Genomic DNA, 17313 nt, shown 5'->3' with positions numbered 1-17313 from the left:
AATTATTCCGTAAAAAGGACAGCTTTCGCAGAAACTTGTCGTTCAACAAAGTACCAACCTATTGGCGTCTAAAATTTGGAATGATATTATTGCAAAGAGCAAATATAAATACTAATTAAATTTAATGATGAAAACGTAAGCATATTTCATTTTGGAAACTCTACTGCGTCTGTGTGATTCATCAGTGGGACATTATAGGGTAAATTTAGCTCAAAACAAAATATTTTTTGTCTACTGTAATAATGAAAACCGTTCGTCACCAGAAGTACCAGAAAGCTAATAAATTTAAATAATAACAATAGTACTATTCAATACCCAACATCTCTAAATGAACAAAAATTTTGTGTTTATACAATTACTTTTGACAATGATTTTTTCTCAGAAGTTCTTAAGTGAAGAATCACCGAGATTGTTCGTTTATTTTTTAATTAACAGATAAACTATACATATAAATTATATAATGCGCCGCACAAATTTCGTATGAAAAGGCAATAAGACAAAAATTTAAAAAACTATCTGGCACATTCTTTGAAGTTCTTTTCCATTTAGTGGCATCATCATGCACAGAAGCTTGCAGCTTTTCCGATAAAATACTTCTTTTTTAAGATCTACGCTGATAAAAGGTTTTTGGAATAAATATGTCGTAAGTATCACGACATATATGCACCTAATATAGAAGCTAACTTAGTTCAGGAACGCGAGAACATAATGCCATAACAGGATGGATGTATTAAAACCCTTCTTCATATTTCCGCCAATTTATGCGTAGAAAGCTCTATCTGCATGATTGAAATCTCTTCTCTTTTTGCGATCTTAGCAATGTGAACCCAATTGGTATGTGACCTTGCCATAATCAGTATTATTTTGCAATGGGATAACGAACACAAATATTATTATCATGTTTACGAGATAGTAGATACCGGTCTTGTTTTTGAAGTAAACTCCAGTAAAACCAGTTATTTTAATAACAAGAGTTGATTAGCATACTGAGCTGCGATGTTTTATATAAGTTAGAAATAGCTGTTGGACAATATACGACGTATCGCTATGACGGAGTTAAAGGTAAGAATACATTTAGTAAAGTGTAGATTTAAGCACAACTATTCCTTAAGATTCAGAAACAAGGATGGGCGGTAAAAAGCGTAGATACCTACGTCAGATGTGTACTTGACATTCGGAAAATCGCGCTTACGCTTTTTTTAAATGTCTTTATACAATTAATTTTCGTTTTCGTATTACGTCAAGAGTTAATCAATTAATTATTTACATTTTACACATATGACCCACACATAGTATATGCTTTAAAACAAAATGCAGTTTCGAGGTTTCCTACAAGAAAATTAATACGTTTATGTGTTAAAATTTATTATGTGGTAAAAAACATTCGAAATTCATTTGTACATATAGGTAACACAATGTACACATATGAACGTCAAAACAGAATTATACTTAAATTAAATGTCAAATCTTAAATCAAGGCCGTAGAACGGAAGATATTTGGGACATAATAAGGTAAGTTTTCACCAAATTTCGTAGAAAAAAAACTTTTAAAAAAAGATAACCAAAAACTTGGTTTTTTGAATTTTTCACCTAAATTTTGAGGTTATGTGAAAAAAATGTAAATACAAAAGTTGTAGATCTTTTTATGACCTACAACTTTGCCATTTAACTTTTTTCCATAGGACTGGTAGTTTCGCCGGAAATCAAGATAAACAATTTTTCACCCTTAAAAACTCACCCCCTCCCACTTCCCGAACTCGGATCGACCGTAATTTATTTTTCCTTTCATTGTGATCATATTCCCCTGCATTTCTAATGGGTTTCATCCTACTGTAATTTTTTCATTTTTTACCATTTTTGAAGGCTTCGGCCGTGGTCTAAGAGAAGAACTGGCAATATAAATTAAAAGCAAAGATTTATCCTCTCTCAGCAGGAAGCATGGTGAAATACATAGTCGAAATAACTAAAATTGACTTGATTGATTGATTGAACTTATATAGCTAATTTTGACGTACGTAATATCAATGATCAATCATTATCAATGTTATTTGTATGAAATTGTTGTAAGAATTTTAAGTTATATTAATACGCTATTTAATACTTTATTATTCCATATATTAACAGTATCTGTCTGGCTTTGGTTCGGAATTCTTAAGTGAAGACCCGCGTAGGCCTGGGGCCCTACCAGTGGGACAGAATAGTCCTCAAAGATGTCCATACGGACTTTACGCAGAACAGCTGTCTGGTAGTGCGTTTACTGCTCCGAGAAATGAAAACAAACGTTCGTGGCTTTACAGGTATCCATAATCTGTTAACAGAAGTCATAATACTTCTAAAATCGATGATGTTACAAACTTTGTTAGGTCTTTACCTCTTGTTTTCGGTTCAAAGATACTTTATTTCTTAAAAAATTACATTCACTTGGTGCGAAAATTTTGATATTTTTGTATCTGTTTCATGACGATTTGTCAATCTAATTGGCAAGGTCCAAGCCTTCTGTGGCTGACACACGCCGTTGGCTTTTTGAGACTCGGGTATTTACAAGGTATTATTTCACTGTTAGAGTGAAAATGTTAATTGCGCACATAGAAACAAAATCCATAGTGCACGGGCAGGGATCGAACCCACGACCTCAGGGATGAGTATTACACGGCGAAACCACTAGGCCAACACTGCTCAACTGCTCACTTAATATTATTATTAATTAAACAGATACTTAATAAATTTAAGTATTTAGTGCATGTTGCTCAGTATTCCAAGAATATATTTTTCTATAGCACGAATAGTATATAAATTAGTGTGTCCAAGTTCCCGAATGTCTACTTATCGGATCAAAAAATGCATTTTGCTGAATTTTAACTATTAGTAACGATATTTAACCAATAGTTGACTTAACTACGAATCAAAAAACTGGCCCTTAACGAGATTTAGCGGTATGACCTCGGCATGTTAAAACCAATACATTGTGGACTTTCGTGAGTCACACTTAGAGCTAAGTCGTGACTCTCAAACTGAGTAAAAATGAAAACATGGGAGTCATCTTTAAGGTTCAGCTGCTAAGGCGTTTTTAAGAAAACAAAATTAGAACTTATTTGTTGTAAGTTTTAAAAATCAATATATATAGAAGAATTCTCAGGGGCAGAACTTAGCCGAGCCGGTCGTTTTCAAAATTGACGATATAGTAATGTTTCATTAATATTTAGCTGCAACTTTGCTGTTTATGATTTACAGGATCCGTCCATCTGTGGTGCATAAACCGTTCAAAAGGTCGAATATTGCTAAGTACTTAACACACAACTGGAATGAAGTCGAACCGGATCCCAATCAAGTATGAATTATTAATTATATTTACTCTAACGATGTTGAAATCATTTTATTAAAATCAGCTTAAAGATAATAAACTGGACGTCATAGAGGTATAGAGGTTTTAAGTTTAAAAATATGAAAGGACAAAGGTATTTTCTGCCACATTTCTTCACGTGAGTGAAACCCAGGCTGCACAATCATTTTTTTTCTCTATTTAAATGGGCAACTCTTGCGCATATGGTGAAGGAAAATATGGCATAGTTAAGATTCAAAAAATGACAGTACAAAGGACTGATCAACTGTAATTTGCCTACACAGAAATCAAAGGCTCATAAAGAGGCTTAATACAACTAGATATACGATAGATATACAACAAGATAGATATTTTTGTGGATGCATCTAGTGTGTTTGTTTTGTGTTTTATTTTTGACTTTGTTTTTATTGTAAGGATGTTTCTGTTTGGTTTCCGAATAAATAGATAAATATAATTCGAAAAATAAATATTTTTTAAAGAATAAATCTATTATTTTTCGACATGGACGGTTCGTGTTGTTGTGTCAGCGAGAGACGTTTAAATTGACTTGGATGAGATTAATGCAGTTTATTAAATTAATGAATAATTTCGTTCAAAAAAATACACTTTTAACCACTTACAAAGTGCTGATTTTTCTTTTCGTCTATTAATTCCGTTGATAACAAAATGATAACCATAAAAAAAAAATTTAATTCAGTACTTATAAACTATTTTTAGTCTCGCTGGTCACCTTTCGATATACCAAATGAAAAGGTGGATTTCGTTGCCGGCTTGCATACAGTTTGCGGCGCGGGCGACCCTCGAGCACGCAATGGAATCGCCATCCATGTTTACCTTTGTAATAGCGCAATGGATAAAAGTGCTTTTTACAGCAGCGATGGTGATCTACTTATTGGTATGTATACACGACTTATGCAATCATACAATAACTAATAAAGGAATTCTTTTAATACTTGAAAGAAATTTTCCAATTATTATCGAACATGTGAATGTGTGTTAACATTTCAGTCCGAAGGCCCTTTTGGCTTAGCTTTATAATTTTACGTAGTAGGTTTTACGTAATACGTTTGTTCTGTTTTAATTTTAAAGTATTTACCATATTCTTAGACGGATTTTAATGATGGATTGTAGCAAACGTACGCAAGACATTAAATAAAGATTACTGTTAAAATAGTTATATCGATTTTTAATACACACCAGTGTTTTAGAGTCTTTCCTAAGTAAACCTACATTACTCCACATTTATATCATACCTAAAGGTATTAATTGTCTCAAAGTAATTATGCAATCTTATGTCAGTAGGTAACATAAATAAAATGACGTATAATATACGTATTTAATAATAATTAACTTTATTACTAGGAGTTTCGGCTCAGTAGCTTTAGCATGCGACGCTCATCTCTAAGGCTCGGACCCAGGCTGTGTAACTATAGACATTCTGTCTATGTCCGCTGGAAAACATCACATTTCTGTCAGGCGCAGAACTTGTTCATTAAAAGAAAACGCTCACGAAACAGATAACAGAAACAGACCATAAAGGTAGTGAAGCCAATGTTTTTTTTTATAACTTTTCTATTATTTACCATTTCAGTACCACAACAAGGAGTTCTGATGATCACAACCGAGTTTGGGAAAATGGAGGTTGCACCAAATGAAATCGCTGTCATTCAACTTGGAATGAGATTTGCTGTAGAAGTTGATGGACCTACAAGGTAAAATTTATAAACGACAGAACAGTTTTTAAAGACGTAGAATTCGAGTACTTGGACTTAGAATTTTATTTTATTATCAGGTGAGCCTCCGGTCCGTTTGCCCCCAGTTCTATATAAAAAAACTTGTTATTTCTTTAATAGACGGAATAGTTTTAGGGTATAAAGTCATTAACGTTTAGAAGGTGTTGCTAGATGTATTAAAACGTGTTAATTTTGTAGGGGATACATCCTCGAAGTATTCGATGGTCATTTTAAGCTTCCGGACCTTGGACCCATTGGTGCCAATGGACTGGCCAACCCCCGTGACTTTCTTACCCCAGTCGCTTGTTACCATGATGAAGAGATACCAGGTACAGCGTATGGTAGTTAGCATACTTTGTAATATCACTCTAAAGTCGTAGAAACTTTTTTTAATACACTACTTTTATTTATGAACTAAAAGTTAGTTTATGTTGAGTTTTTATTTATCTAATTTTGTTAATGATTTTTCAATAAAAGTAAATTTATAAAATCAACATTTTAACCTAAAATTACAAAGCCAATTGTTTTTAAATTCATTGGTTTGGTAATTTTGACGTTTGCTTGCTTCTCGGTACGCAAATTGGGCAAATTTTGCATAGTTAGCGAAAATTCTTATCAGTCATTCTGTTCAGTAAGAAAAATCTACCTATAGATTATAGAGTCCAGCCAACTGTTGGCAGGAATTTTCATATTAATTATATACAGAGTAAAATTACTTTTTTTTTCAGGATTCAAAATAATAAGCAAATACCATGGAGTGTTGTTCGAAGCTGAACAAAATCATTCACCATTCGACGTTGTGGCATGGCATGGCAACTATGTACCTTACAAATACGACCTGAGCAAGTTCATGGTCATCAATTCTGTATCTTTTGACCACTGTGTATGTATTACAAAATTAGCAACGATGTTTAAGAATACAAACAAAATAATTATTTTATGTGAAGTTCTTTAACTCGCCAATGGGCAAGGGGAAAATGACCAAAGTGCGTCCTGGGTCAAAACGAAACGATTATTATTATTTACCAATCTCAAATAGTATACGATAGCAAGTGGAGTCACAACCCTTAGGCCTTACTTTCTTTATTAATGTTTATTTTTAATAGAATAGGATTCTTGGGTTTCAGTTTGGTTTGGATTGGATCAGCAAGTGTTAATTGCTCACATATAAATAAAATCTGAAAGAAAAAATTAGAATGAAAAAGACGATGCATGCTTAAGCCAACACTGTTTAGGGTGTATTCGCAAGTCACAAGTATATGGCTTAAATTACCGAAAAGTCGCTGAAATATATTTCTTATTATATTGACTACGTTTATATGATTAAAAACAATACTACCTAACGTGTAGTTCCAAATCCGTCTCCCCGCCACTCACATTCGTTTGGTAATACTTGAACGCTTAATTGCAGGGCTTTTATTTAGATACAGGACGTAGCGCGTACGACGTATGTCAAAACACATAAAAATAGAATAATTGCTATTAAAATATTATAATATTCATTTATATTCTAGGATCCATCAATATTCACAGTTCTGACTTGCCAATCCACCAAACCAGGGGTCGCTATAGCAGATTTTGTCATTTTTCCGCCAAGATGGTCGGTTCAAGAGAACACTTTTAGACCCCCGTACTACCACAGTAAGTCTATATAGTGAATATATATTTTGTACTCAATATGGAGAAACTAGTACAAAAATAATGCGTTATTTTAATTATTAATATTAATTTAGAAGAATAAAACTGTAAAGACGTTTGCAAGCAATCCATCCAATCCAATCAAATGATTATATCGATAAAAACACTCATTAGGAAACTGTATGAGCGAATTCATGGGTCTAATCCTGGGGTCATATGAGGCAAAGGAAGGTGGCTTTCTTCCCGGCGGAGCATCTTTACACTCCATGATGACTCCACATGGTCCTGATACCCAATGCTTTACGGCTGCTTCATCAGGTGAACTTATTCCACAGAAAATTGCAGTCGGGACTCAGGTAATTTATGAAATAAAATCCAACGCATACATAAACCTTGTAGGAAGTTTATTCTCTAAATTAATTACTATTAAATGCCGTAATAATCTATTATCTACAGAAATAATTTTCGCAAAATCTCTTAAGCATAATGTAGTATAAGTAATACAATAATATATATTACAAAATATATTTCTATATTATTACTACATGAAGCTACAAATAATCATTTTAAATTACCAATAACATAATTAAAATATTTCTATGGTCGTTTAATAGTATAATAGTAATAAAGCAAATTTTCAATCATGACAAAAGAGTTAATATACAGCTTAGATATTTTACATTAGATACATTATTTCATTTTTCTTGTTTTCCTTATATTTCCTATATCTTAGCTACCTTCAGTACCGTCTATCGGAATCCCTTCAAGAGTAAAGGCCTGCTCCAGCTTATTCTAACTGACTCTGTCTATGCCTTTCTTTCTCCATTCGCTTCCTGCTACTTCTATTCTTCTTCTTCTTTCTTTGAGTAAAAAATTGTTTATTAAATTACTTAAAATCTTTTACGGTACAGTTTTTTTCTAATTCCTTTTGCTTGTACACAGGCATTCATGTTCGAGTCATCTCTGAGTATGGCCATCACGAAGTGGGGAGCTGAAACGTGCCAAAAACTCGACCCAGAATATCATCAATGTTGGCAGCAATTGCCCAAATTGTTTTCAAATCATTTTAATGTCTAATTATATGAATAAAATTCTAGTCGCTGGTAAATAGTTTTTTTACTAACAAAATAATGATTGCGGTTATAATTATTACCGAATAAAATATATCTGCCAGAATATTTTTACTAAGGAGCTGGTGAATCAAGACATCAGTAGTAACTGAATAATTCATAAAAAAATTGAAAAACATATTCACTAGGATTAGGATGATTTAATTGGATTATAAAAAATGTTTTTGATGCGCAGAAAGAAACAATTTCCACAGATCTGTTGGTTTGTTACAAGATCTCGACCGATCTTTCTTTCTATGACTCGATTCAGAACTATAGACGAAACATGGATTCCCATGATGACAGACGCATGTGAATAAAGTTTTTTTGGGGCAGCTAAGGGATGGTTGAATTGGCTAGAATGCTTGCCTAAATCATGTAGCGGATTAAGGAACAAGTTGTTCCATTCCAGAATTTGACTGCAGATTGATAGAACATCCTCCATTTTACAGACCTAGCTCCTAATGATTACCATATTTTGAAGATATGAAAGATATACTTACGTGTATAAACTTGAAACGTTGTAAATTAAATTTTATAAGTATATTATTTTTTATAACATCCTTATTTCGCTAGCGCCTATTTTCCAACACTTCAACATACACATTTGTAGGCGAACTATTTATATATATATATGTAAAAGTCTGTTACTCAGTGTTGTGGCTAAAGGTAATGTTTAAAAATAGAATCGGGGATTTTGATGTGCCGCATTGACAAGTTTTTTTTTAATTCATTTTATTTGAAGAGTGAGACCGAAGATCTCAATCGTTCACTTTTTCATCCGATCATGCTATGATCGAATGAAAAAGTGAACAGGAACAAGAATCTACAGGTACGTGGAGATTTATTGAAATAGGAAAAGCAAAGTTTAAAAATGGCATGGAAAAAAAATAAAACTCGGTTAAATCATTACCTTATTTAATTCGTAATAATTAGAAGAACTTAAACTATTTCATTAGACATTCAGTCGCGTCACCGAGCATACAACTGTATCGGCGAATTGTGACTTATAATAACTTAATAAATAATATTGGAATCCTCTCATGACAAAAATTATTAAAATCATTTACTGAAAACATAGATAAGTATAGAAAATAAATCTGGAGGAGATTCATTATTTATTTAGAGTCCTATTATAAATTGCAGAGATCTGGTGAGTTGCCAGCAACTCTCAGTGTTGCCAGTGTTAATTATATTATTATTTCTGATTTAAAGACAAAACAATTCAGGTCGACTTCATATTGGACCCTAAATAAACGATTTGCGGAATTGATAAGTTTTATAATTGTATCGATTTTCAATCAAAATTAGGTTTATTTAAATACATAAATGATTGGCGGTTATACAAGTGAAAAAAATCTTTTAAATTGTCAATGAGATAAAAATATAGGCCCCATATTCTAATACTATTGAACTGTTAAGATAAGGTTTTATTACAAAATTTTAAAATAGTATAATTTTCTTAGTCTTACTCGGGTGCTATTTAAATAAAAAGGTTTCGATTGGGTCAAACATGTCTATTTATTTGATTATTTTAAGACACGTCTGTCAAGAGATGTTTGGCCCCGTATCAAGGTGTTCTTGTTTAGATAATGTATTACGCTCCTAGTAACGCGTAACTTAGATGCAATGGCAGTTTTGTATTAATTTACGTATCTAAAAAATGCTCAATATAAATTTTCTTAATGTCCGTGGGCTACCACAAGATGGCGTTATTTTCAATTTACATCTTATTTAGAAAATGGGCCTAGTTATTTCTATGATGCAAGCGGACACTATTCCGAAATTCTTAACAGTACAGTACCAAAATTTTTACATTTTTACAATAATTTCTTCATTACAAAATTTTTCCACTGTTGGCTGGTTCAGATTTTTCATACACCATTAAAACTTGACATATTTAGTTGACCTCAATAAAAGTTCTGACAGGAGATTTAGGCGGGCATTACTGTAATTGTGTAACATGTTTGGACACAAATATCTTAAATAAAGCGCGAATTTATTGTATTTAATAACTCAAAGTAGCCGTTTTATATCTCCCGCCACAGCTGACCGTCACGTAAGATATATGTGTAACCCTACTTAGTGTGTAGTCTCTATCCGTGGTTTACGTTGACGCTAGATTCCAGTTCAGAGGCGGGTGTCTCCGGTTCTTCATCATTGTAAATGTTTTCAGCCATTTGCCAAACCTGAAGTAATAGACATAAAAATTATTAAATATGTATACCTAATTATGTATAACCCTTTAAACATGTTGAATAAAGAAAAGACAAATTTTATAACAAAAAATAGATCAAAAACAATAAAACTATTCAATTATATCATATAATCTTTTAATGTACCCTGAATAAAGCTACACGCACCGCACTGTTACCTACACACACACACACACACTCACCACACATTTCTTGTGGTTTGCTTATAAATATAACTTTTCCTCTTTATTCTATCTAAAAGTGTTATATCCAATTACCATTTAATGTACCTACTAAATATCTAGTATTTAAGTATTTCTTTTTGCATGTAAACCTGCCTAATATTTTACGATAGCATATACCTATGGTACGAAAATCTTTTTGTTACGGAAGAGCGTGGCCTCCTAACACAGGTGTTTTTACACTTAATAGAAGGTCGCAACCATAAAATGTTTTTTGTACCGTTTTTGTTAAAGAAATAAAATATTTTTCATTTTTCATTTTTTCAATCTTTAATTTAAAAACTCCTTTGCCTGTGGCAATACACTGTGTGAAACTAAAAACCACAAACACTTCATAAAAGTTGCAAAAACATATTATTATATAAATAATTTATAAAAAAAAATTATACCTGCATAATGTTATCCTCAGAAACCGAACAGATGACCCATGGCTCGTTAGGGTTCCAGGAGAAGTCGGAGATCTTAGCGGTGTGACCTCCGTGAATGAAGAGCAACTCAGGTGGACCGTCTTCTGCATCCTCCGCTGTTTGTTCTTCACCGATTTTGGACAGATCCCACACATGCAGTCTAAAAATTATTTAAGTTTAGTAGCCAAAATGCCTAAAACATGAATTATTTTCTCATTGCTCTTTTCCTTCTTCTAATAATATCTTTGGGTGAGACCTACCAATAATTCCAAATTAAAATTTGATTGACAGAGCTTTTAAGTAAATAGTCATCTAACAGAAACATTAAATGTAGTCGTCACAAATATTAAATGTGATGCTTAAAAACTATACTAAAAAATTTCAATGAATATCTTTCGAGAAGTTTAAATTTTACCTTCTGTCAGTACCGCTGCTAGCGAGTATGGTTTCGTTGTGCGGAGACCATTGCACTTGGAATATCTCATCCTTGTGGGACTCGAATGAGTGAAGCTTTAACTTCAAGTTTCGGAGATCCCAAAGCGCGACCTAAACAGTTACAATTGCCTTAACTATTGGAATATGTTATATATAAAATTCTTGTCACGGGGTTAGTAACCGAACTCCTCCGAAACGGCTCGACCGATTCTCATGAAATTTTGTGTGCGTATTGGGTAGGTCTGAGAATCGAACAACATCTATTTTTCATCCCCCCAAATGTTAAGGGTGGTCCACCCCTAAATTTTTTTATTTATTTTTTAGACAAAATTTTTTTACGATACACCTTACAAAAATACATGCAACCCTAAATTTTCACCCCTCTATAATCATCCCGTATGTTTTTTTTGTTAATTATAAACTTTAATTTTTTGGCACAGAAACATGGCAAAACAACGTTTGCCGGGTCAGCTAGTATTTATATACATTTTAAATATCAAAACCAAAAAGCAGTACTATATATCATCTAAAAACAGGATATTTATTGATTAGTTTAAAAGCAATGTTATCTTTGAAATTAAATTCGTAGTTTAGTTTATGTCACAGACTGATGGCAATTGAAAACTTTTAACTTCTGCTAAAGAATGACACATTAAATACATAAGCATAGTATATAATGAAAAATTAATCATATTAGATAAGTATAATAGCAAAGGGAAAGTGGAATACTGGTGCCAATAACATATATCTCATAAACCGTATTTATTTCTACCGCAATTGAGATATCTTAAGTTTCTCCAAAAAGTCAAAGAACTTAATTGGGTAATTAAAAAAATTTAATGAAACATGTTTTCATTTTATTGTAGTTCCTATTTTGACTTATATACTGCTTAAAGAGTTGTATGTTTTTAAATACATTCCCAATCTTGTAGATTATTTCAAATTTAAATAAATATTTGAAATATTATTCCTGTAAAAAGAATTGTTTTATACTTACAGTTTTGTCAGCACTTCCAGTTGCCAATATGAACTCGGAGTATGGGTTAAAGCTGAGACAATTTACTTCTGCTGTATGTGCATCCACTGTGTGAGAGGGTTTCGATGTGTTGTTACATCTGGAAATACAAACATTTGCTCAAAAAAAATTTCCCCAGCCAAAGATAATATAACTTTGAATATATAAATTTAAGTATTCATTGTTCTATACATATTTCTAATTTTATACTCTAATTACCCAACATTTTAAACAGATGAAAATAATGCAGTGTCTTATTTCATTCATAATTCATAGAATATAATATTGGTTTAGGTGAAATAACACAAAAATTTTGCCCAAATGTTGGCAGTCTTAAAGTTGTATAAAGTTGTAGATATGTAAAAACAGATCATAAAAAACCTTACCTGGTATCCCAAATCATAAGTTTCTGGTCGTCAGCAACAGACCCAAATAGGGACTCATGCAAAAGGTGCCAGGCCACATCTTCTACTACAGCAGTGTGCCCAGTAAACACCGACTTAGCTTCGATTACTCGTCCCTCTTTGGGAGTGGCATTTATGTCCCACAAGCATATAGTGTGGTCATCACTATAAATATAGGGAAAACGTTTAATCATACTATTATTGTTTTAAAATTCATTATGAGATTCAAGATCCCACACTGGACTATTGTTTATTTCCAAGTAGTGAATAAATAAATTTTAAATTGATTTGGTTAAAAATATATTTAAAGGAACAGCAATCCCATAGTAAGCTGAGCTACTGCACCTCCAATGTAAATATCACTGTTAAGTCATGTTTAATATGTAACTGTTAAGGCGTCAATGTTAAGTATTACTTATTCCTAAAGTGATGAAATTTTAATTTTGTCTATGGTTTACATATTAAATTTATATTGTAAATAGGGTAAATTTGAACAGTTAAAAAATTATAAATAAAATTAAAATATGGTTAAAATGTGATTTTGAATAACAAACCTTGCAGAAAGAAGATATCCATTTAGATTGGGGTTCCATGACAAACCATAGCCTTCTTTTTGATGACCACGCAACCTAATTATACAAAGCATACAGTAAAGATCATAATCACAAGGTTTTCGAGCCTAGAATAAGCACTTAGAGCCTAGACTGTATTCCCATATGTAGCCATAGAAGAACCACACTTAGCCCTTTCAATTTAAGAACTCCACTTTAAATTTAATGGACATTTTATACATAACACATAAAATCTAATAGTACACATATTTATAATGAAAACTTGACTGTATTGTATTAACAATTGAGTAAAGTAGCTAAGGACTTCCTTCAGTATAAAGAATTGCCTCAACCAGTCAAAAACTGGACAGATAATGAGTTATACATTACTAAATAAATTTTACCTTAGATCTGGATGGCATTCTCCTGAAGGTTCTGGCTTGGAAGGATGCTTGGTGTAGTCAAAAACCAGAACATCTGATGAAGGAGTCTTGGTAGCAATAACACATGGATTCTGGGGCATATAACGAGCCCTGTTCACTTCACCTTCATGATTTATTTTAATTTCTATATCTATCTTTCCTGAGACTGAACCGAAGCCACCAAACTCTATAAAGGGAAAGTTAAAGTTAAAAGCCAAACCATAGGATTAATTTCAAAGAAATTATTTGACTATGGGTTTAGGCACTTTTTTAGAGTTTATGCCATCCTAAAAAATATGAATCAAACACAGTATTTGCCCAAAATAAAATTTTCTGTAATTATTTCTATTAAATTTGGTCATCTAATATAGTTTATGGTCATACCTCCTTTGTCATTATCATAATGACTAGCATCAAATTGTGCATCTTCATTTGGTAGTTGAACACTTGCAATAAGCAAATGGTTCTGTTCATCAGATGTGTGTGTGCCCAAGATAAGTCTAAAAACAAAAGATAGTAAAATCAACAGACTAAGATACTAAAAAAATACAAGTTTACATGGTTTTATTCATCGCCAATCTCATTGTGTCTCGTCATACCTGTGTACAGAGTAATCTTTTCCTTCTGGTCTGGTTACGTCGGGAAGCCACTGAGCGGTTAAAGAAGGCCATTCTAGGGCATGGGTCATAACCAGATCGTAAAGAAACGGGGTGTTCTTTTTCCATATTTTATATTCTTCGTTAATAACTCTTTCTTCGACAGCATCATCAAATGTTTCTGAAAGAAAAGAAAAGAAGAAACAAATCAAACGCTATAGGAGAGACATTTTTGATAACCAAAAAAACCAAAGCCAGCTCTTGTCAAGCGTTTCTGTAACTTGGTAAATGGCAATTACAAGCACTATAATTGACATGTCTCAGATAAATTACCTCCATCACCTTTATCACCCATATTTTTAGATATTATCAAGCTCTCACTGCGATGATAGTTTAACTTAATTTACAAAAAAAATTTACACCGGGCTTTCAGAGCCGAAAGGCGCCAAACAGCAAAAGACAAATCACAAACGTCTTCACTCTTCTCTTTGGCGTTATTATGGTGGATTCAGATAGTACATAAACTTCCGGTTTAATAGATACACTTTCTATTTAATTTATATAATAGAATAATAAAATAAAGAATTTCAATCTAGTCGGGATCTTAAAACTAAATTGAGGTTGATAAATCAAATTAAAAGTAATGAATTTAGTTATTTTACATATAGAGACCAGGAGATAATAACTTATTTAAACAAAACGGAAATGACGAATCTAAATTCCGCGTCTTTCAAGTGCTAAAATTACGTTTAAAAATTAAATACTCTATGGTGATTATAAGCATAGATACAAAGATATCCACAGCATAGTATAATATTAATAATCTTGATGCATGCCCTCTTTTTTAAATAAATGGTGTAGGCAAATATTGGTATGAACTATTAATAATCTACAAAACATTTATATTAATTATCACTGCTTTAATGTGTATTTGCAAAAATAAAATTAATCCATACTCATTCTAATTCTGAATTCCTGTTTACTTTTTAAGCGAAGCTTAATACATAAATGTTTATCCTATCATATTACGAGTATGTTTCGAGAATCAATGTGTTAGATATGTAACAATATTATTCTTATTAACTACGCGTCTAATAATTATTTGAAGGTAATTCACTGTTGCAACTTTAAAACCCACGATGTTCTCTCCTAAAAAATAAAATAGAATTAAATTCTAACACTGACAGCCGTCAGAAATAGTCAATACGAAGGAATATGTCAGAGGTCAAATGTTTGTCAAAATCAATTCTTCATATTTGACATTTGTTAATATGGCTGATGCAGCGTTAGCACGTCGTGAAGCAAGGAGGAGAAAAATATTAGAAAATTCTCACAATAGACTTCAACGAATATCAGGGAAATCAGGCGATGAAAGCTGTAAAGGTAACTATTGTGTTTTTTGTATTTCTTGTACCATGAGCCTTCCAATGTTACCAATATATCATGCTTTGTTTGCCTTTCAGATTCATTGGTGCATTCTCCAATACCCGACTATCAGGATGTTGTCTCGTCTGAATGTAATAGCAGTAAGTCGCTATTATCAAATGGAGTACTAAGCTCTTCCATATCACCCACTATAAGTTTGGGGTTAGCTTCAGATGAATTAGTAAACCAGAATGAAGTAATCAATGACTTAGCGACTTTATTGCCTCAAAATGTATTTAATGACTCTATTACCCAAACTCCTCAGGTATCTTCCTTATTGGATAATATTGTCTGTTATAAATATGATATAGTTATCTTATCTTTGATTATCCAAATTCTATACAGTTTATCAATCATTTCCATAGAAGGAACATATTATTTCCTACCACTTTTTATATATGCAGGCACAAAGATGTATTGGTTTACTCAACAAATGAATTGTACTTCCAGTTTTGCCAATGTCTTAATGCTCTTAAAAGGAGTTTCAACATATAGGGTACAAAAAATTTTGAATGCAATGCAAATAGTTAGTGCCATTGGCTTAGATTCTTGCATCTTTTTGTTTACAACTATTTGTGTACAAGCGGTTTATATTTTTATATCTGATTTTTTTATTATATAGACAATTTTTTCACATGCTTTTAAAACATACCCTATGTGTGGTGACTGAGAAGTTAATTTAGTAAGCTAGGGTTTTGGGAATGTTTGTTTTTATGCTTGTGCCTTTAATGTAAGTGATATAATGTGACATGTGTACATTTTAGTCACATATTGCCATCTTAGTTTAAATTGTAAGTCTGTACATAATATACAAACTACTCAAAATTATTTGTACCATATAATAATGATATATGATGTTATATAGTACTGCCTTTGTAGTCATAAATAGTCTGTGTATTGCTGTGAATTTAAGATATTTTTCTATTTACCACAACGAAAGCTGGTTGTGTGTACAGGTTCTATTTATATAACACTAACAATGCATTTATATATTAGTACTTCAAGTTATTTTTGTACTTTGTTACATTAGCAAATTGTTATTGTATATTAATATAATTACAGAAAAAGAGTTTCTGGATTTTAACAATTTTATTAAGAAAAAGTTGCAAAGTCCTAGTTACCATTCTTTATTACTCATTATTGGTTTTGGTATCTTCATTTGATACTTAGATTAAATATTTTGGATGTATATACTCAAAAAATTATTCACACATTCATCTGGCAACATTTGGAGCCTATATTCTATAGGAAAATGTGTATTGAAACAAAAATGGCTAAGCCCATAAATTTTGGGAGTATGGCAGTTTGTGACTGAAAAATAAAAATTGTGAGAATGCTTCTCTTTTTGCTTGTTTTGACATTGTTTGTACAAAAAGAGTGCTCCATAATTTCATACAACACATTGTTTAACTATATTTTGTAAATTTTATAAATTTACTTATTATATAACGGCATTTTACAATTTGTTTTAATAATGAAATTAAATTGTAACCAAAGACAGAACCAATAACATCCAAATTGTTATAACCACCTTTAATATTTTGTTTTAATGTATAAAAATAAGGAATAATTATTGTGTAAAAATCATATGTTTGTAAATTGTACATAATAAATTTCAGAATAAAAATTGGTTTTCACAGTTTAGTCTTGTGTTTTTATTATATTCTTCAAAGATCTGAAACACAATAGCATATTTAAAATAATCCTACAGTCTACACTAACAACTTAAAAAGTAGAAACTATGAAATGTATACATTATCACTATAAATAAAATGAATTAAAAAGGGCTTCCACATCATTT

The 17313-nt window shown here is 31.8% G+C and overlaps 3 protein-coding genes across 3 annotated transcripts; 2 read left to right on the top strand and 1 right to left on the bottom strand.

The window, feature by feature from the left end:
* The first annotated feature begins 917 nt into the window (after positions 1-917).
* Positions 918-7819, top strand: LOC110995433 (homogentisate 1,2-dioxygenase). Its single transcript, XM_045632950.1, has 10 exons — positions 918-1062; positions 2125-2297; positions 3232-3328; positions 4058-4235; positions 4932-5052; positions 5272-5402; positions 5802-5956; positions 6588-6714; positions 6886-7067; positions 7654-7819. Exons 1-10 carry the CDS (start codon positions 1048-1050, stop codon positions 7786-7788), a joined length of 1314 nt encoding a protein of 437 aa, XP_045488906.1. The 5' UTR covers positions 918-1047; the 3' UTR covers positions 7789-7819.
* A 902-nt stretch (positions 7820-8721) lies between these two features.
* LOC110995432 (chromatin assembly factor 1 p55 subunit) lies at positions 8722-14595 on the bottom strand. Its single transcript, XM_022262596.2, has 10 exons — positions 14421-14595; positions 14091-14268; positions 13876-13991; positions 13474-13678; positions 13073-13147; positions 12501-12683; positions 12097-12214; positions 11080-11210; positions 10647-10824; positions 8722-10009 (listed from the first exon to the last, which is right to left on the bottom strand). The coding sequence occupies exons 1-10, from the start codon at positions 14440-14442 to the stop codon at positions 9917-9919; spliced, it is 1299 nt and encodes a 432-aa protein (XP_022118288.1). The 5' UTR covers positions 14443-14595; the 3' UTR covers positions 8722-9916.
* A 760-nt stretch (positions 14596-15355) lies between these two features.
* On the top strand, positions 15356-17156 carry LOC110995436. The gene is made up of 2 exons (XM_022262602.2): positions 15356-15470; positions 15551-17156. The coding sequence occupies exons 1-2, from the start codon at positions 15359-15361 to the stop codon at positions 16132-16134; spliced, it is 696 nt and encodes a 231-aa protein (XP_022118294.2). The 5' UTR covers positions 15356-15358; the 3' UTR covers positions 16135-17156.
* Positions 17157-17313: the final 157 nt, after the last annotated feature.

This window comes from Pieris rapae, chromosome 21 (genome assembly GCF_905147795.1).
Source record: "Pieris rapae chromosome 21, ilPieRapa1.1, whole genome shotgun sequence".
Lineage (NCBI taxonomy): Eukaryota > Metazoa > Arthropoda > Insecta > Lepidoptera > Pieridae > Pieris > Pieris rapae.
This window is presented reverse-complemented; position numbering and strand designations above follow the sequence as displayed.